Raw genomic sequence first — 21,564 nt, forward strand, 5'->3', positions numbered from 1 at the left:
CCAGGACACTTGCATATCTATTTTTCATTACAGGGCACCTTATGCTCACATGTGCAACCCTTTATAAGTATTTGTATTTAAATTTGTATATTTTCCACATGTGTATATCTTTTTTAGATTTTATAAACTAAACCTTAACTTTTTTAAATTGTTTCTATTTCTGAAATATTTTGTACTGTTTATTTCTTGTGTCTTAATTTCTCTTATTGCCTTGTGTTTTTTATGCTGCTGCAACGCAAACATTTCCCAAATTGGGATCAATAAAGTATCTATCTATCTATCTATCTATCTATCTATCTATCTATCTATCTACAGTATCTGTCTACAGTATCTGTCTACAGTATCTGTCTATCTATCTATCTATCTATCTATCTATCTATCTATATCTATCTATCTATATCTATCATAATGCAATATGCATGCATGAATTTGTGTTTGTTTGTGTGCCTTAACTATTTGACAGTGCCCCTGTAGAAGTAGGCTATCCAATAATTATCATTGAGTAGGCATAGGCCTACATTATCTTTGAACATCCATCTGCTTTATTGAGAGTTCTTGTCACGTTACACATCCTATTGCAGCAGCATAAAAAACACAAGACAGTGCCCATTTTAATCTTCACACAACTGGTTCAAAGAAGATTAAAGGTCAGTGTTCCTAATCGAGCTATGATTCGAACCAATGATTTTATTTTTCTCCTGATTTTTTTTTGGACATATTTTGTAGCAATGTTTATTATGGAGTACTGTGGACTATTTCCCAACTATAAACTAAATCAAACAGCTTTGTATCAAGGGACATAGCCTACTGGGACACTCACATCATTTTTGCAGTAGTAAAGAAGGCCTTTTTTCATTACAGGGCACCTTCTGCTCACATGATTCAACCCAATGATTGCATTTTTATTATAAATCATCATTCAAGTTGTTTTTTTCATACGGAAAAACACCATTACCCATAAACCCACCCGATGACGTCGTAACCACAGACTTCAAGATGGTGCTTGAAAGTACTATGGTCTGGTAAGAAATTATAAAATGTTTTGAGTTAAATATTAAGACTGCTAACTTTATTTAAAAAAACGGTCGTTAACTAAATAAGCATGTTTTGATATAGTTTGCCTGAACTGTACAGGTTTGCTTGTTTTGTTTATGATTTAAGATGCTTAAGCTATTTCCTGAGTCACTATAACCTAGCCAACGTTAGCCAGTTGCAGCTTCCAGCACACAATCGTTATTTGACAAGTTATACATAAAAAACGCGAAAAAAATGTAGTGTCGCTACCTCAGGTTGATGTGACTCAACTGTAAATTAAATAGTGTGCTTCAAATTAAATAACATGGCTTTAAAGCGTTAGCATTAGCTAGCTAACAACAATACAACCTACTGTCTTGGTCATAACCATAGACTGGTCATAACATGCATCGCTCTGTTGTTTCAGTTTCTTTGTCCAACCATGCTGCCGTGTTATCCATCATAAATACATTCTGTCTGTCAATGTTGCATGCAGTTAAAGGCAAGACACAACATGAAATACCTTGTTTTATTAAACAATGTCAATACAACGTTTCATAGGCAGCAGTAGGCTACTGCAGAGCTTTTTGCATTGATTTCCATTCAATTAAATGACCCGTTGTGTTCACTCGGGCTATAACAATAAACGTATCCTTCATTTTTTAATATAATGTTGTTTTCTTCTCTTTAAATTCCAAAAAAGTGACAAATCATACTTCCCCAAATAATGTGTTCACAATGCTTGTCTTTGTCCAACATTAATCCAAGACTCTCAAATGTACAACGTACAGCTGCAAATCCTCACTTTTAGAGAAGCTGAAACTCTGGCTGAAACTATTGAATGGTTGTCATTTTCTGCTTTGCTAAATTAATTCATTGAAAACTGCTATTATAACGAACTGTTTCATTGTCTGCCCCTTAAAACACTTAAACAGTGTTCTTTTAGAGTCTTGTCGTTCTATTAATTGTGGTCTGTAATGTACAAATATTTGTCAAATCAATGGAATATCTTTAATAATGCTGCTTTTTTCTTTTCTTTTTTAGTGTGGACAACAGTGAGTATATGCGCAATGGAGACTTTCTGCCCACCAGACTACAGGCCCAGCAGGATGCAGTTAATATGGTTTGTCACTCTAAGACTCGCACCAACCCTGAAAACAACGTGGGCCTCATCACCATGGCAAAGTAAGAGGCACTGTGTTTTAAAATGAGCTTAGTGGCATTAACATATGTAACTGTGAAATTAATTACAAAAGTGTTATTTCCCCATTCAGCAACTGTGAGGTGCTGACTACGCTGACACCAGACACAGGCAGGATACTGTCAAAGCTACATGCTGTGCAGCCTATCGGGAACATTAGCTTCTGCACCGGCATCAGGGTGGCACATGTGAGTTTGTGAACTTCATAACACACTGCGTTCATCCTGAACCGAAAAAGTAGCTAAAAAAGATGTGCAAGGTGAAATGTAGGAATATATGCATAAATATAATGCAACCATCATTATATAATAACACCTGTGCTTTTCTTGCATCAAATGGAAACATTTCTGTGTTGAAAAATATATGTTACAGTTAATGTTTTGAATGGTTCTCTCTTTAGTTGGCGCTGAAGCACAGACAGGGCAAAAACCACAAGATGCGCATTATTGCTTTTATTGGCAGCCCGGTGGAGGACAATGACAAAGATGTGAGCGGCATTCTGACATTAGTCAACATGTTACGCATGCTTTGATACTGACAACCAGGCAGAAGACTTTTACAGAATATGTATCTGTCACTTACGTATTTTTATTTTCTTGTAGATGGTCAAAATGGCAAAGCGTCTAAAGAAGGAAAAGGTCAATGTGGATATCATTAACTTTGGAGAGGAGGTATTTTTTCATGAATATTTGACCCACACTCAATCATAATATAATGTGCTGTATTGTTCTTGCTTTCTCTGATACCTTGTCTAGTCCTCATGCTAACTTTCTTCTTTCTCACCGATGTAGGAGATGAACACAGAGAAGCTGACGTCCTTCATAAACACACTGAATGGCAAAGAGGGAGCCGGCTCCCACCTGGTCACAGTGCCTCCAGGGCCCAGTCTGGCTGATGCCCTGCTGTCCTCACCCATCCTGGCTGGAGGGAGGGGGGCTGCGTTGGGCCTGGGCGCCGGAGACTTTGAGTTTGGAGTGGATCCCAGTGCAGACCCGGAGCTGGCCTTGGTAAGAGAACAGGGAAAGATGCTGTTGTGTTTATTGTAATCCAACTCTTCTTGCATTTTGTGTCTAAAATCCTTAGGACTAGTCATCCCTTTTGCTGTTTTCTTTACAACTGCCTTCAACACCAACATTTTGTTCTTTCTTCATTGTATATTTGTGTGTTGTAATGCTACTTGTTTTGTATTAGACTGTTTCTTCCTCTCTTATCGTCAGGCTTTGAGGGTGTCTATGGAGGAGCAGAGACAACGACAGGATGATGAAGCTCGCAGAGTCGCTGTCGCATCCGCTGCTGAAGCTGGCATTGCCTCTCCTGCTGCTGATGGTGTGAACATTCTGCCAATATTACTTCAGAAGAGACATTTTACCTCGAGCGGGAGTCTGTTCACACAGTGTGTTTTCCCCTCTTTCTGTTCCAGAGTCTGAGGATGCCCTGTTGAAAATGTCTGTTCCCCAAACAGAATCATCCACACCAGCTATCCCAGACTTCAGCCGCATGACAGAGGACGAACAGATCGCCTACGCTCTGCAGATGTCCATGCAGGGAAAAGGAGCAGGTTAATCATAGATTTCTAGTTTTCTCTAAAACAAGCTGAGACTTAGTACCAGAGGCGCTAGACTTTTTCGCTGCCCGTCGGCCTTTACACAACTCTGACGAGGGGGGGGGGGGGGAGAAGCATGCTTGTGAACTGTCAACGGGGGGGGGGGGGGGACAGTTCACATGCACCGTGTTATGCATGCAGAAAAACTCAGACATTTAAATGATTTGTACGGCACAGTTAGGTTTGGAAACGGTATAATTTCCTTTTTGGAGGGCATGCATAACACCGGAGCCTCGCTGCGGGGAAACTTTGGCGCTGTTCCGAGGTTTGTTCTAATCTGTCAAAATGACGGACTGCTTTCAGATTTGTCCGTCATTGTTAAAAAAAATCCGTCATAGACGGAAAATATTCGGTTAACGCGACCTCTGCTTAGTACGCATCACATCCACAATATAATACAATGTTTAAGGCAGTTTGGAGGAAGAATCAGTTGTTGTAGCTGGTGTCCTGTATATATTTTACATGTGTACTTTGTATTTTCTTATCTAAAATAAGCCACAGCCAAATAAATATTACCTTGACTTGCTGACATTACAGTGATTGGTTTGTCTGGAGTGGCCCTGGCCAGGTGGATACTTTGGAGACTAGAAAAACATATTTCACATGTGATAAATGACTAAAACAGTTTGTACTGGTCTTGGGTCCACATTTACAAATGTGAATGCAATGTGTGTACTCACTGAAGCATTACAGAACAATACTTTTAGTTATAACCAGATATTAGACGCAGTTTGAAATGTTCCGATTTTTGAATTGCAGTTCATTAAAAAGCCCAGACCAAAAATGACCGCAACATTTCTGTTTCATTTATCTTGCAGAGTTTGGTGCTGAGGACATGGACACAGGAGCTGACATGGACTCCAGTAAGGCTACGGTAAGGACAAGTCTTTGTTTATTCTCATTTGTCATTTTCATCAGTTGGAAGTGTGTGACAACAGATCAAATGTGTAATTTTCTGTGTCCAGGATGAAGAGGACTACGATGTAATGCAGGATCCTGAGTTCCTTCAGAGCGTCCTGGAAAACCTTCCTGGCGTAGACCCTAATAACGAGGCCATCCGAAACGCCATGGGCTCTCTGGCATCTCAGACACGCTCCAAATCTGACACCAAGAAGGATGGGGAAAAGAAGAAATGAACATCCAAAGAGACAACCTTAATATATATAAAAAAAACAGAAGATTGCATGGCATGTGTCATTACCAGTGCTCTCCTCAGTACAGGAACCATTTAGTTACATTTCTGTTTATATAGCTCTGTTAACTGTACACATATTCACCTTTTTTCAACTTTGAGTTAAAGGACTGCTGTGATTTCATTGTTTTGTGTCAAGCAGATAGGCTTACTTTTGAATATTTTGTAATATAAGCACTGAGTAAATGAGCAGATTTCCTCAATAAATGTACAGAATACAATGGGGCATTTCATCTGATGCAGAACATTTATTAACTAATGCACAATACCCAAAAATATCAAGGTAAAGACGCCACTGGTATATAACACAGCTAGCAACCAGTTACACATGCATTTAAAGATGAAAGATGGGAATAATGAATATGACTGGGTGTTTACGAGTGTCAATACGAGATGCATAAACCGCTGAGGGATGTAAGCATGAAAAAAAACGTCATGTTACTTACGGAAGCTACTACTACTAATAATAATTTATATATATTTGTTTTTCTAGAAAAAAAAAATATGGTCATAGATAATCATCTTTACTTATCATATTTCGAAAACAGTTATATTATAAATCAATACACATAATATGATACAAATATATTCTTATAAAATGGGCCATTCTCAAACATTGGAATATACTTTTGAATGCACAACTTTTATCTGTATTTAAAAAAAAAAATGTTTTGTAAAGATCACTGCAGTAACTATTATTACATATTACTGAGATTGAGCTTGAAATGCCTGGTAACAATTACAAATGCTTTTGCATCTTCAATTTTGTAAACAACACGTGAACATGTGGGAGGCGCCTCACCTGGGAAGTCTCTGTCGCACGATCTGGTGACGTCGAACTAATGCGTCCAAGAGGAAAGTCAGGAACCAACTTCGCCAACTAGCAGGTAATTCGCATCAAATGCAATACGTGCTAATGCTAGCTTTATCTGCAGCACAATACACATTAAACATAGCGTAAGAGAAGCACGTTAGTTGAGTTACACTGATGCAGCTAAAGGTAGTTTTTGACGACGTGTAGAAAGTTGGCTGGTTGACGTTAGCTGCTAACATGTAGCATGTCGTTAGCAGCAGGACCCACTTGTTGCAACATGACAGTGAAGTTTGACACTTCAATCGGCAACTTTCTTGTTTCTTTAGACATGTTTACTTTCATTACTTAAGTCTGGTAAACAAAATAACATACACAAACATGTTTCTAATGATACCACCTGTCAAAAAAGTAATTTTGGTATTTTTGCTGCGTCCAGTGTTAGTACAACAGTTTATAAAGGATTATATGTCAAATGAGTTCAGCTTAAACGTATGCAGCCGACAATGCAACATATCCTTTAAAATACTTGACAGGGTGCGTTTTACTGCACATTGCAGGACGTGTATTACTAGTGTAGTATTTAAGCAGTGAATATTTTCTTAAGTAAAGGATATGCATCCTTCTTTCTTCATGTCAACGTTTTTAGATTGAACTGACATAATATGAGTTGCTCTGACTGATGTGTTGCCCTTATAGGTTTTGAGCCTTGTGCTGGCAATGGGGGACATGAAGACCCCAGACTTTGACGATTTGCTAGCAGCTTTTGACATTCCTGACATCGATGCCAAAGAAGCCATTCAATCCAGTCCAGAGGACGAGCGAGATGAGGTGGGAACTAATGCAGAGGAGAGAGAGAGCAGGTCTCCTTCCTGCTTTCCCCGCCCTCCTGCCTCACATAGTGAACCTCCTGTGGTCAGTGTTATTGTGAAGAACACAGTACGGTCCGAGTCTTTTGAAGAGGAGGAGAAGTCTGTCAGGGACAGAACAGACAATCCCTCAAACAGTGGCTTAAACTCTCAGGTTCAGGTCAAGGTGGGGGACATCACCTCACAGCTTGGCCTCAAAAAGTCTGCTGAAGCCCCTGTGGAGCCCCAGGCTGCCAATGGCTTTGAAGGATCTGTCCCCAGGGATCAAGGACAGTCCACCACAGAGCCATGGCTCCCTCATTCCCCATTGAGGTCTGCACTGAATTCGAATGAGGGTGAAAGTGATAAAAAAGCTGAGGTTGGATCGGTTCATCACAAGACTGATGTCATGCACCGTTTGAAGCCCCTCCTCTTCTCCCAGTCTTCGACTAGTGCTGGTCCTAACTCCTCAACTCCTCCCTACCCACACTTAGTCAGCCCTCCGCACTCTCCTCAAAAGGATGAAATGAGTAAACCATCATCCTCTCCTTTACCGCAAAACGGTGGTATTAAGGCTGCAATTAGACATGTTATGCAGTCAGATGATGATGACTCAGAGCCAGATTTAGGAAGTCCACTTGTGATCCAGGAGAGCCCAGAATCTGTCATGTCCTCCCCCCCCAAATTTAGACACAGAGCAAGACTACGGTCTGAGACCATTGGGTCTCCTGATACTGCTGCCTGTCTTGTTTCACATCCTCGCCCGCCGCCTTCTCTTGCCCCTGCAAATCCTAAACCCCAACACAAGGGGAAGGGTAAACCTACCACTCACCAATCTCCCTCCACCGCTCCTCAACTACAGAGCCTCCCCTCTCTCACCTCTAGCTCTGCATCAGTCCAAGAGGAGACATACCCAGAGCATGTGATCGATGATAGGGACTCACCTGAGAGCCCACCGCCCAGTGAGATGGGTCTGGTTGTCTCCAAGAAAAGCAGCAGTTCTGAATCGGCCATAACCGCAGCGAACCACAAGGACTCCAGTCTCCAAGAGGAGCTCATGGAAACTGAGTGCAGAGAAGAGGACAGGCAGGGTGACGCTGAGGGGCAGAGCGACAAGATGGCTGGAGATGAAGACAATTTAAATGAGGAGAGCTGTGGTGCTGGCACTGAGGATCCTGTGTCTTCAGAAACAGTTTCATCTCCATCGCGTCCCCTCAAAGTTAAAATCAAAATGCCTAAAGGCAGCATCACAAGGACCGTGACTGGTGTTACCCCTAAGAGAAGGGGAAGAGCAACCACCAAGAATGTGAGCAGTTCAAAACCTTCGCCAGAACCTAAAAACACAAGATCTAAGAAGGAGTTATCACAGCAACCTCAGCTGCCTGCGATGACGATGCTGCAGAATGCCTGTGCCGCAACGCTGGAAGGTGCCCGTCTGGTCAAAGACAAAACCGTGCTGGACACCAAGCCTAAACTTTCCACAACAGCTGTGAGCATCACTAAAGCTTCCACCCTGCCCTCCGTCTCCACTCCCAGAGTCAGCCCGGGTGGGATCAACCCTCGCAGCCTGGGTCAGAAAACCCCCAACAGTGGGATGACACTTTCTTCACCTTCACCTCTGCTTACGCCCCAAAGTAGCAGCAGACCAGCCTCCATAGTGAACAGCACTGGGGCGATCATTTCCAAAACTCAGACCAACCTGGTGGAAGCGTTCAACAAGATCCTCAACAACAAGAACCTGCTGCCCAGTTATAAACCAGACCTGAGCTCGCCTCTTCCTGCAGAGTGGGGCCTTCCTCTTCCTGCACAGGTGAACTGTCACTGTTTAGACAGCTGTTGGATACATGATCATTTATGATATTATACTGAATGCTTTGGGTTTTTAGACTAGCGCTCTGAACAAACAAGTGATTTAAAAATGCAACATTGAGCTTTGGCTTGGTTTGACTTTCTATGGACAAAACAATAACAATTTAACTGAAAATGTATAGTTTAACTCTTAATCAAAAGAATCCTTAGTCGCAGCTCTAGTTGTGTTAACTGCAACTAGGTACCCCTGCCACAAACCCATACATAGATTATTAGGTAGAACCAGCTGCTTTGGCACTTAAAGTTAAATCTGATAATGACAAGCAGCCAAATTGTATCCGTTAGATGATAACTTGTTTTAAGAAAAAGTATATATGCAGGAAGAGGATGTGTGTGTGGTATAACTCATCTGATATTGCATTATGAACAGTGTCATGTGTAAAACATTTTCAATAGAACATTCCTCTTCCAGAAGGAGTCATTGGTTTTGATACCATAATCATGACATCATGACAATCTCACAGCACTTTTTTTACATGGCTTTATTTCCAATGAAGTGATTATCAAAGAAGATGAATGTCTGATCCCCTGCAGGGTTACCGCTGTTTGGAGTGTGGAGATGCCTTTGCCCTGGAGCAGAGTTTAGCGCGGCACTACGACCGGCGCTCGCTGAGGATCGAGGTGACCTGTAACCACTGTGCCAAGCGGCTAGCCTTCTACAACAAGTGCAGCCTGCTTTTCCACGCCAGAGAGCACAAGGAGAAAGGCCTGATCATGCAGTGTTCACACCTGGTGATGAAACCCGTTCCTGTGGAGCAGATGATTGGCCAGCAGGAACCCACAGCTGGTTGGTCAACGTTATCGCTGTCTCAGAATATATTTTCATTTGCCTGTATGCAATCTCTATTATTAGGTCTCTTTTGTCTTCCTCTTCAGGGCCGTCACCATTAAAAGGCCAGGCCACTCCAAACACAAAGCCCCAGCCACATCAAACGGTATCCAAGAAGAAAGCAGAGGCATTGCAGTTCATCAGTAACAAATGTCCTGAGTGCCAGGCTCAGTTTAGCAGCAAAGAAGAGGTGGCCGAGCATTTCCAAGAAATCAAACCAGCACAAACCTCTGTGAGTCTTTTGAGCGGGAGGAAAAAGAGAACATACATAAACTGTGTTGATCAATGGTATGAGAGTGAACCAACTCCATTTGTTGGCCTTTCTTCTTCTGTTGTTCTCCAGCCTTGCACAGAGTGTTCTCCTCCCATGCTGCTGCCCAACAGCTGCAGCGCCGCGGCTCATCAGCGCATCCACCAAGGCTGCCCCCCCCACGTCTGCCCTGACTGTGGGGGCACGGCCAAGCAGCCGCTGTTTCAAACACACCTTGACCAGATCTGTTTACATTTTGCACGCCGCATCGGATACAGGTGTGACATCATTGTTAGAGCCATCAATTCTGTCTCTTTTCTCTGCCATTGTTTGTGACCATTTACTATGTAAACAATTGGCCAAGTTTGATACTATCTGATGCATATTGTTTAGCTAAGGATGGATTCACGTCATGTGCCACAACATTTTCAATACATTTAAATAAACTCTTTCTCTCTCTGCAGATGTTCCAGTTGCCTGGTGGTGTTTGGAGGACTCAACTCAGTGAAGGCTCACATCCAACAGGCTCATTGTGATATGTTCCACAAATGCCCCAGCTGTCCCATGGCTTTCAAATCTGAGCCCAGCACACAAAACCACATCAACGCCCAACATCCAACCCTCACCGAAGGACAGACCATGTATATATACACACTCGCATATACACAAAGATGTGCTAATGAAAACAAATGTTTCCTTTTCAATAATCAACCTGGTTTTTATCCTTTCACAGGTCAATCTATAAATGTGTCATGTGTGACACAGTTTTCACCAACAAGTCCCTGCTTTACGTCCATTTTGACACGCATTTAACCAATCAGAAGGTCCATGTGTTCAAATGCCCTGAGTGCACCAAGCTGTTTTCTCAGAGGAAATCCCTTCTGGACCATTACAAGGTATATGCATGATTTTATAGGCATCAATGAAATAGTATCAATTAAGTTACAAATAAAGTCAAATATATCCCCCTCGTAATGTCATTCTCTTTTCGTTCCTGTTCCTCAGACTCATAACACTCCACCATTAAAACAAGAGCTGCCTTCACCTCCAGCCCCCTCCTCTTGTTCCCGGCCGTCAGTGAAGATGGAGAGCTCAGATGGAGAGGAATGGATGGATGAAGATAAAGAAGAGACTGCAGAAAAGGTGAAGACCCCCACAGGATGGAAGTGTGCGCCTTGCCATTCCCGCTTCACCGACCGGCAAGACTACATTTCCCATATGGCTGAGCAACATAGCAAGGTCTGGATGCATCCCCTGCTGTTTAAGATGTCAAAAGAAAAGGTTTTTAGAGCTATAAATGAATATGCCATATGTTGTTGTGTTGTGTAGAATCTGAAGAAGTTTCCTTGCAACAAGTGTGAGAGCTCCTTCACCACCACCTCCAGCATGAGACGACACCTCAGAGACAAACACAAAGCCGGGAGTCGTAGCTTTCGCTGCAAGTGAGTCGCACACATTCTGCAGAGTAAAAAACAGTATGTTGTTGAAGTGGAAAGACCGTACCAAGTACAAGTTAATCATTGCAAAAAAGCCAAGATATGTTCTTTGTTTTTGGTAAACTGTTGTAAAGCCTTGGACTTTTAAACAATTGCTTGGTAACAATCCAGGTGTAACTGTGATTCCTAATATATAAGTAAACTAACAATATGAAACCTACTCAGATCTTCACTGCCCTTACTCAATCATAAAAGTACATTGTTATATTTAAGTGGTGTGTGTGTTTGTAGGTTTTGTATTGAGAGTAAGAAAACCTTCAGCAGCAGAGCGTTGTTGGAGAGGCATGTTCAGCTGAGACACAGTGCGGAGCCCGGCAGCCAGGACACACTGATGGTGAGTCACTCTTTATGTTAACAAGTCAAACAGGGAACACTTGAACAAGATGTAAACGGTAGTATTGGTGATTTCCTCCGGTCACAGGGGGGCACAGACGAGGCGGACAGTTCCTCAGAGCAGGAGGGCAGTGTGGGGGCCGGCCGCAGAGCGAGAGGAGCTGTGAGGATGGAGCAGGACGAAGAGTCCACAGATGGGGTGACTCCAGTGAAGAAGTCGCGGTCGTCCTCCTCTGCTCCGGCCCCCTACTCCCACCCCGAGTCTGGATTCCGCTGCGCCCCCTGCGGCTTCACCGCGGCGGACCAGGCTGTGTTCCTGCAGCACATTAGCAAGCACCGGCGAGGGGGGGCGGAGGGGGGAGGGGGCAGTCAGCAGTGTTTACAGTGTGGCGCCTGCTTCACATCCCTCTCCTCCCTGTCGCGCCACCGCTTCATCTCCCACAAAGTGAGAGAAGCTGAGCAGCAGTCCCTCGGTGCCCACCCAGCCCCCCCCCCAGGTAACAGCAGGAGCCACGATGATAAGAGCTCCCTGGATGGTTCTGCCCCAGCGTCCCCCTCCTCTCAATCCTCCAACGCTCTGGGGAGGGAGGAGGAGGGCACGCTGGCCTGTAGGGTTTGCGGCAAACATTTTGAAAAGGCAACGGATCTGAATACTCATTTCAGAACTCACGGTATGGCTTTTATCAACGCAAGGAACTCTGGAAAAACTCCGTAACACGGCAAATACGTGAGGAAGAGCATTGTGGGTATGTGATCGCAAGTGCCTTAATTACTGTCATCTCCACTCACTTCTGCACGAACCAAAGAACAGTGGTAGAACTGAGGCTGTCCTCTGTATGTGAACAGTTTGTAAAACAATCACGTGTGATTTTCACTGGTGGAGATTGAACTCTACTTGTGACCCTCAGGATCTAATGCTGCCTTTGTGTGTTCATCGATGATACTGCTCACATGGAAGCCTCTTCCTGGTCCGTAAACAGATAGTCTGACTGCTGTGACCGCATCACATAATAATGTGCCAGCGATGGTTGTTTTATTTCATGTTGATGGACAGCAATTGAATGTGTCTGTCTTGATTTCAATGGTTCTCATCCTCTTGAGGAGACATTTCAAACCTGTGTAATTCTCTGTGAAGTCCTTCTTGGCAGCAGTTTAGTGTCTGTTAACTCGGTTACAATTAATGTTTATATTCTCTCATTGCCAGCCATTTTCAGAAACATACATGTTAGGTTGTTTGTTGGTTCCCACCTCTAAACGGAGCCTTTAGCTTCCATACATTTCTGTGTATATGAAAACTAGATTACAGGGACTTGCTTAAAGTAGTTAACCATCACATTTCCTTTTTGAGTTTCTTTATGTACGGTGTTTCCTTGCTGAGCTGCAATAGAGGGACACTAACACAAAGAGGAATATTGTTGAATTACTATGACATATTTTGGAGTGGAATTTACTATTAAACATTTAACTATTAACATTAAAGGAGGTATTCCTTCTTGGTTGTGGGACGCATGTGTCTAAATGTAGTTTTATGAGATTACTGTCAACAAAAGATCCGATGTGTGTCATTATGTTTATTCCTTGTGCTTTGCAAAGAAATGTTGAACATGAAGATCATGCCCATGTTTATTTTTATTTAGTCTTTCGCACTGCAAAAAGAGAAATCATTGTTGTGTTTCTTAAATAATTACCCCTCCAATGTTCTGCAGCCTTCACTGACCCGTTTGCTTGTGTTTACTTCCTCAGGAGACTATCCAATGCTTTTACACACCATGTTGCATTTAATGTTTTTGCATTGATACAACTATTTTTAAGTGTTTCTAAAAAAATTAAATAAATGTCACATGATCTCTTTAATTTTCTTTTTCATTGTCTTTAAATGCCATTTCAACTATACCCCAGAACGTATGTTACTATTCTTTATTGATATATTCACTTGTCATTCTGACAGTACAAAGACATTCTACAACGAGATCACCTGAGTGACACACATTAAATATGACCTTTCATCCTATTAAAATATACTTTCTTATAGAGATATCGAGACAGAATATTTAAAAGCAATAATAAAGATTCCTCACAGTTAAATATATCCTGAGTATGTTATTGTTTAGTACAGCCTGCATCAGAACATCTAAAAGAAGCCATCGTCCTCACAATAAGGGGGACATGTCCCTCTAACATAAAGAGGCTGCATGTTGGTGGGAGGAGCTCCTGCTGGTGGTGCAGCTCTCAGTTCTCACAGCAACAGCAAACCCATGAGGAGGAACAGCAGCGGCACCATGAAGGCTGAGATCCCCTCGGCGCTCATTGATGGAGCTCCTGAAACACAGCGACATGACGATGGATGCAATGAACTCCGCACTGTGAGTGATGGACATTTACATAAACCATGCTATGTCAATTTTCAGCAGTGTCCATGTTTGTTTTCACCTGAATGGTCAGTTCTTTGCTCTTGGTCAGTTGACCCGGTCGCGGCTCTTTCAACAGCGGCCAGCTGCTCGTCTGTCATCTCCGCTTGCTGTCCACTGGTTACCATGGCAGCGTTGTCAGGTCCAAGAGACAACAGCTGATCAACATTGAGACTCTGGGGGTAAACAGAATCAATATCTCCTTTATTGGCCAGTATGAGTTTTTTCAATTACACTCAATGTACACAAAGTGGACATAACAAATATTACAAATGCAGACAAGAACAAAAGAGTGCAGTATCAGCACCACAGGAAGACAATCCCTCAAGTAAAATCATTTATAAATACCTTGCTAGAAGAAATAGTGTAGCATTGTTATGTAAGTATAAGTCAGCAAAAATGAAATAAAAACACTCAATGTACTTGTTATGACAAATGCCGTCTTTCATGGGGTGATACTGTACATGTATACCTTGTATTATGACTGATGCATTCATGTATTTTAGGACTATTTTAATTTTTTAACAGATTTACTTGCAGAAATGTAAAGTTGATGGAGTTGGTTGATTTTGAAATGTTTTGAGGCAGAAGTATTAAGCGTTATATAATGGGAATATATACGTTAAAACAAAAATACCTAAAGTAAAGTACTTGTGTAGATTTGACTTCCAGCTGATATACACTTGATAATTATAGTGACCATGAGTGACTCACAGCAAAGATGCGTGGTGGTATGAGCGCGATGCAGGGCTTGCTGATGAATGAGAAGACTGACGAGTTTAAAGAAGCAAACTCAGTTGCGTCCAGCCCCGCTGAGGAAGACACAAACAGAAGTTGCTGAGCACAAAACGAGAACCAAAACTAGTTTCTGCAGTAGATTCAAGATTCAAAGGTTTTAATGTCAAATGCTCATAAGCTACAGTGTAGAAATGGCAATGAAAATGTTATGACCAGAGCTCCTCCAACGATGCAACATATATAATAAAATACAATAACAAATAGTGTAAGAAGTCTTAATAGTCAGTAGGCAACAGTTAAAAGCACTTCTGATGAATACGACAGTGGGGTTACGTTTCCTAGAGACAACTGAAAGTAGAGGGGATTATCTAACCGACGATGTTGCCCAGCTCAGATACTTGTGCTTCATCCCAGCTGTTAGGATTTCCAAATGCAGACACAGCGAGACGTTTCAACTCCTGTGATTTACTGTAGGAGCAGGCAACACTTCCCACTGAGCCCACAGCGTCCCTGCGACACACAAACAAACATTAGAAACTAGTCCGAGTTCTTAATTCTGCTCTTGACCAGGTGATACATACTTTGTAAACTTAAATTAAAGTATTGATAATAGTTACATTTTCTACCAAACTAATTCAGCATTTATTTAAATAAAAATAATGAGGCCAGATAATAATAATAATAATAATAATAATAATAATAATAGGGGATAGTCATCAGAGACATAGATAGTGGAAGTTAAGGGGATATGTTTAGCTGCATACGATAAAGACAGAGTTGTTATCTTTTTCCTCCTTCTCTTGAACAATTGAAAATGACTAGTTAGTTCTGTCTGGTGCACTAACTTGAAGGCGTCGATGTTCAGCTGTCTGATCTCAGTGGAGTCGAGGCCACAGATGAACCGGCTCAGCATCACCATGTCTGCTGCTTTCAGCTGCTTCACCGTCAGGTTGTTATATTTTGAAGCACCCTTCCACACCGACTCCATCTATTGAGACCATAAGTCTGGATTAGTGAACGCCACGATGATCAGTAAATGAGTATATGAAGCGGCTTCTATACTTCACCTGGGACTCATTCCAGCCACAGTTGGCAGTTTCCTCCAGAGTGTCCAATGGGAAAGGGAGCGTCTCGAGGTCTTCACTGGAGAATCCCCGAGTTAAACATCCCAACTGCTTCACCTCACTCTCAGTTATCTCTGGAACCAAGTTCTGTGAACAACACACACACACACACACACACACACACACACACACACACACACACACACACACACACACACACACACACACACACACACACACACACACACACACACACACACACACACACACACACACACACACACACACACACACACACACACTCACACACACACACACACACACACACACACACACACATGTGTTACACCTTTACCCAGAGAGTGATAGTGCTGAGCAAAGGTTTATGATCCCTATTTTGAAGGACTTCTGTACTTGGATTATTCTGGATGTTGAAGTTTTAAATCTTATGTAGATCAAGTAGGAGTTGTTTAAAAGGAAGACACCAGATTTATGACTGCAGAGGGAGTTTGAGCATTTGCTTAGTTTAACTGAGTTACTGTAGACGGTGGTAATTCCTTTTGGTCTATAAGCACTGTACCTTATCTATTTTGCTTTTGAGCACGGCCAGTTGATCTGCGTTGTAGTCAGGGACATCTCCAAGAGTTTCTACAGTAGCAAGGAAGGTTTGGTCTGACATCCCATCCAGCTGTTCGACTGACCAGTAGACGTTATTCATTCCCAGTTCTTCAATCATCTCCGCAGTGACTTGTTCGGCTATGAGAGACAAGAAAGAAACAAATAGAGGTTGAGGAAAGGAGCAGTCAGTAGAAGAATGCACCAAACACCTGTGTGTGACGTCCTCACCTGCTCTCTTTTTACGTGCTGCATTTGATGCGGTTGTGGTGAGATCAAAGATTTTCTTTCCCAGGGCTTTGGAGGTGTGTTTGAGTTTCGACTTCAAGAAATAGAGAACATCCTTCAACCAAGGCTGCCCAATAGAGAGAGAAATAGAGAGAGAACATAGGTCAGAAGGCGTCATGAGAATTACTTTCACAAATAATAGTGAGGAGGAGAAGGCCCAAGAACACCTTATTGGGCAGAGTAGATATCTTATGGTCATCCAAAAGGACCAAAGCACCAAGTTCTTCCATAGTCTCAGGTGACCAATTAGATGGATCCCTGCAGGAGATTTAAAACATGCATCATCCAAAAAGCTTTTTTTGCAATAATTTAGGCTTTCACAGGGATTATTTCTTACCCAAAAGTCTCGTTGACCAGCTGAACCAAATCTGCCACGTGGCGACGGGGAATTTGCTGACAGGAAGCCATGGCACGGAGGCTGGATTTGAGGACTTCAGGGGCCATGAGGGGGCCTCTCATGACTTTCAGTTGGGCAGGCGAAAGCTCACACAAAAAAGGTCCAAGCCTGGACACGTCCTCCTCGGTCAACATAGATAAGTCTGTCCCCTGCAGAGACACAGCAAATATCTCAGATCATTGTTGCGCAAACTGGACTCGAGTGATAATGTGTGTGGGGAACCGGCAGGTGACAATTCAAAGAGAAAACCTGAACAATAAATAAGCAGAGAAACATAATGAGTGCTTCTCACTTTAAGCCTTGTTGGCTTTATGATGTGGTCTTCACAGTCAGACCTCAACTCAAAAATACCAATCAAACTTTTGAGACCAGTGTGTTACACTGACATCACCATCAAAACACCAAATGAGGAAATGTCTTTTGTACTGGACAAAGTATGCTAAGGAGCCATTTATGTTGCTCTCTTGAGTGTTTAGGCTTTTCCTTTAAGGTGTCTGTATCCTTGTTGTGTGTAGTACATTAGCCAGGCAACGCAGAGCTCTCTCGGTGAATGCGGGGCGAGATAAGGAACGTTGAGGTAATGAGCTCAGGTCGGCCTCTTCTATCTTGTCGAGTAAGGTGGGACACACAGAGTCAGGCAAATCCTCCACCTTCGAAGGCCTGGAAGGAAAAGATAGAGAGATAGAGACCAGTAACATTTCATTACTTACTCCTTCAAACAAAGTGAAATAAATAAAAGACTGTTTATTTACGCCAGCTGAAGGAGTAAGCATGTGGAGATGTTTTTCATCTCCTCCTCAGTAATGGTTTTGAAGTAGTCAGCTCTCTCTCTCTCCAAAGAAGCAAACAGCTTTCGGGCAGCGCATCCTGCCTGGAAACAGATATTCGTAATCCATTGGTATGCTCCATACATGTTTTATTCACATATCTGTGTACATTGTATGACGTAAATACATACCTGGCGTTTGGAGAGCCACTGCGGATCCTCTGTTACAGCCTGACCCATGTCCCCAGTATCACTGTCTGATACGGCGTCGATCATCTCACAGGTTATTCCCTGCATCACTGAGCGCAGCTTCTTAACTCTGTCAAGTGAATGTAAGTCATTGCAAACACTGTTACAAGAACACACAGATCAAATAACCAAGTAATATGTCTTTGTAAAGGTTTTCTTATAATATTTTTATTGTGGATACTCAGAAGTGATGATTTAAGTCAAGGGTCATTTGTTTCCAACATGAAGACAGTGTTTTCTGCTAATGTAAGAACCAATATTTCAATATATAATGATAACGACATTTATGATTATCGAAGATTTGAGAGGATTATAGTTGTTACTTGTTTATTTTAATATTTAATGTTACTTCAATGTTACAAGACCTACCAGGTGTTTAAATACTTGAATGTCCTTGAAAGCCTCTCAGTAGAAACCCATGTTAGCTTTGTCAGATGTTCATATAGCAAGCTTTTGTATTGCATTGTATTACATATGGTTTGTTCACAGCTGTTTATATCTCACCTATACCAAAACTTATTTCCATGAAGTATCTTCTTTGCCAGGAAAGCTGCCTAAAGAACAGGAAAAAAGAAAACAAAAGTTCACAACAAATTCACCATATTTTTTGTAAATACATCCAACTAACTTCATAAGTGATACCTTTATGAAAGCTATTGTACTCCAGCTTAGTTAATTAATCAGGAACAGTTACATGGAAGAAGCCAGATAATTCAGAGTGTGTTAAAAATATAAAAACATAATAAAATGTGATAACAATTGTGTGCTTTTGGAGCAAGGAGGTATGCAGGGGCTTCACCTGTGAGCGACTCCATGTTTTGTCCCCCACTTGATCCAAAGAGACGATGTTTGCTTCAGCTAGCGTGCTTAGAGGAAGACTGCCGAGCAAACGGCCGGACAGCTTCTGCACCAGCAGTGAGGGAGCCACGTCTCCAAGCAGCTGAAGGCAAACACTCAATTACTTTTCATAATATATCAACAGTATTTATAAATGGTATTAGACGGAGATGGGAAGTAACTAAGTACATTAATTATGTACTTAATTACAATTTTGAGATACTTGTTCTTTACTTGAGTATTTCCATTGTATGCTACTTTGTACTTCTACTCCACTACAATTATTTTGTACATTTAGTTACAGATTTGGATGGCCTACCCTGCAGCATACAGAGTGATTAAAACTAGCTGCACCTTTACCAGCTTTGATAAACACTTTAGTGCATCAATAATTATAATCAAAACATATCATATATATTATTCTGAAATGTACCAATCGGCATACTGAGTACTTTTACTTTTCGTACTTTAAGTATATTTTGAAGCCAATACTTTTGTACTTTATGTGAGTAACATTTTGAATGCAGGAGTATTCCTAGTACACTCTGGTACTTTTACTTTTACTTAAGTATAAGGTCTGAGTACTTCTCCCACCTCTTATTACAGTTAACAAGACATATGCTTTTTTTTATTTGACATTACAATTTAAGATTTTTTTCATTTAAACATTTACATTTTCCTCCACAGGCAGTACTCATCAGATTCAGAGTTTGTCTTAATCAAATGTAAATGTAGCTTTATTTCCTGCTTCTCCTTCCTCACCTCCTGCAGTATGGCCATCCGCTGCCCCTTCCTCATCCTCTGGGCGATGTTCTTCATCCCCTCTGTGTCGTTCAGGATCTCCTTGACATGCTTAAATGCACAACTTGGCAAACCTTCTGCAACTGACTTTAAGGCCAACAGATCCTGACCGGACATACTTTTGTTGCACTAAGACAAAGCAGAAGGAGATCATGAGATACTAAATTAAAAACAAACATCCTGAATATGACAACATAACAAACATCCCAAAAAATACCAATCCTGTTAGGAGAGCTGCAGTCTGGCAACATCATATGATTTTACCTGACACACACACACACACACACACACACACACACACACACACACACACACACACACACACACACACACACACACACACACACACACACACACACACACACACACACACACACACACACACACACACACACACACACACACACACACACACACACAGTTACCCCACTATGCTAGGCAGGTGTTACTTTTTTATATATATGGTCATGCCAATAAAGCTCATTTGAATGAAGAGACTATCTTCCAGCAGCAGGCAGGCTCACCTTCTTGTCCTGCAGTTTCTTTCCTATGGCGCGCATCTGGGCCCGTGTCCATTGGACGCTGGATCCCAGATTTTTGATGATGTCTTTGAGATCTGCTTTAGAAATCTTAGAAAGATCTAAGGGAGTCAAGAAGGCAAGACTCTTGCCCAACTTTTGTAGTCCTCTAATGTCGGTTGCATTTGAAAAAACTGCCTTGACAAGACGCTTCTTCATCTGGAGTCAGGGGAGGACAAGAGAAACAAAAAGTATTAAAGAGATTACTCTTACTTGAAATGTTACCATTGTCCCATCTGGGGGGGGGGGGTCATTAATAACCCCCTCAGTAATTAGGAGCGGGGTATACCTGCTTGATTTTGGGGTTGCCGTCGTCACAGCTGTTGAGCTCAGAGAGGAGTTTTTGGCTGAGGTCAGGATCCAAATCTGGAGCATTGGAAACATGACAGGCCAGTATGCCGAGCCTGATGAGATAAAGAGCAAAAAAGTAGTGATTAATCCAACCTTGAAATCAGCCCTCTATAATGTCAGCTACTTTAATTTGTATAGCAAATAATTATGATACATGTATTGTTCTCTCTGTCATATTGAGTGTCTGTCTGTTATAATGATATCTCTCTTGTCTGTTAAAACATTCCTTCCTTACAAAACTCCAAAAGCTCCCTCATTCAGAGTAATCACTGAGTAGGAATCAATGACAAATGTCCATCTGCCCTCTTCAGTTTCACCACATGATAGAGTTTCTATCTTTCAGGATTTACCTTTGTAACTTTGTTTTTTTAGGCACTAAATAAATACATTCTATGACTTTGGTTCGACGCTAATCGACACACATTCATGCATGAATACACACTTGTCCACATTCTTAGAAAACTCATTTGTCCCGAAGCATTCTTGAAATCTTTTGAGAAACTTCCTTCCCAGGCTGGGATTCATGTTGCTGACCATGTTCGTGGCTTCTTTAAACTTGTGTGAGTTGAAGAATTCACACAGCTAGAAGAGAAAGTGAAGGAAAACGAATCAGCAAAGATACAAATAAAAAATGGGTTAATTGGCTTTTCTTCTTTGCAGAACCCCCACCTCTTTCTTGGGAGCAGAATCAACATCCTTTGGTGCTAACTTGGCGATGTAAGGTCCCATCATGTTCAATGTGTCCGAGTCCAGCCATTTTCTTTTAGGGTTGCAGCGCTCCATCGAACCTGCAGATGAAATGAGGCAATCGTAAGTCACATTCAACAAAGGTACTGGAAAGAGGTCATGTTCTGTGATTTGCATGATTTTCCATGATGTCCTTTCCAGTTTTATTATTAGTTGTTCAATGACACGATTCTCCACCTGCTTTGTATGATTTGCATATAAGAGGCTTGTCCAGCTCCCACTCTAACACACCCTATTGTTGTCATCCTTTCTTGTATTTCAGATGCTTGGTTCGCCTTG

The 21,564-nt window shown here is 41.9% G+C and overlaps 3 protein-coding genes and 1 long non-coding RNA gene across 5 annotated transcripts; 2 read left to right on the forward strand and 2 right to left on the reverse strand.

The window, feature by feature from the left end:
- The first annotated feature begins 954 nt into the window (after positions 1-954).
- LOC117460917 (26S proteasome non-ATPase regulatory subunit 4-like) lies at positions 955-5,231 on the forward strand. 2 transcript variants are annotated; one of them, XM_034102541.1, is made up of 10 exons: positions 955-1,022; positions 2,059-2,199; positions 2,289-2,403; positions 2,616-2,702; positions 2,818-2,886; positions 3,007-3,222; positions 3,433-3,541; positions 3,636-3,773; positions 4,637-4,692; positions 4,784-5,231. In XM_034102541.1, the coding sequence occupies exons 1-10, from the start codon at positions 997-999 to the stop codon at positions 4,952-4,954; spliced, it is 1,128 nt and encodes a 375-aa protein (XP_033958432.1). In that variant the 5' UTR covers positions 955-996; the 3' UTR covers positions 4,955-5,231. The 2 variants fall into 2 exon arrangements, with proteins under 2 accessions (XP_033958432.1, XP_033958433.1); XM_034102542.1 differs by lacking the exon at positions 2,616-2,702.
- Positions 5,232-5,811: 580 nt separating this feature from the next.
- On the forward strand, positions 5,812-13,300 carry znf687a (zinc finger protein 687a). Its single transcript, XM_034102495.1, has 11 exons — positions 5,812-5,897; positions 6,521-8,479; positions 9,073-9,325; positions 9,415-9,599; positions 9,711-9,895; positions 10,082-10,258; positions 10,351-10,513; positions 10,623-10,856; positions 10,947-11,059; positions 11,345-11,447; positions 11,535-13,300. Exons 2-11 carry the CDS (start codon positions 6,542-6,544, stop codon positions 12,159-12,161), a joined length of 3,978 nt encoding a protein of 1,325 aa, XP_033958386.1. The 5' UTR covers positions 5,812-5,897; positions 6,521-6,541; the 3' UTR covers positions 12,162-13,300.
- Positions 13,301-13,365: 65 nt separating this feature from the next.
- Positions 13,366-16,359, reverse strand: otoa (otoancorin). The gene is made up of 7 exons (XM_034102496.1): positions 16,237-16,359; positions 15,660-15,803; positions 15,438-15,580; positions 14,966-15,102; positions 14,569-14,666; positions 13,877-14,030; positions 13,366-13,765 (listed from the first exon to the last, which is right to left on the reverse strand). The coding sequence occupies exons 1-7, from the start codon at positions 16,333-16,335 to the stop codon at positions 13,683-13,685; spliced, it is 858 nt and encodes a 285-aa protein (XP_033958387.1). The 5' UTR covers positions 16,336-16,359; the 3' UTR covers positions 13,366-13,682.
- A 156-nt stretch (positions 16,360-16,515) lies between these two features.
- On the reverse strand, positions 16,516-16,959 carry LOC139435496 (uncharacterized). Its single transcript, XR_011644739.1, has 3 exons — positions 16,897-16,959; positions 16,727-16,817; positions 16,516-16,626 (listed from the first exon to the last, which is right to left on the reverse strand). It is a non-coding gene; the product is annotated as an uncharacterized lncRNA (long non-coding RNA).
- Positions 16,960-21,564: the final 4,605 nt, after the last annotated feature.

The sequence above is a fragment of the Pseudochaenichthys georgianus genome, chromosome 16 (assembly GCF_902827115.2).
Source record: "Pseudochaenichthys georgianus chromosome 16, fPseGeo1.2, whole genome shotgun sequence".
NCBI lineage: Eukaryota > Metazoa > Chordata > Actinopteri > Perciformes > Channichthyidae > Pseudochaenichthys > Pseudochaenichthys georgianus.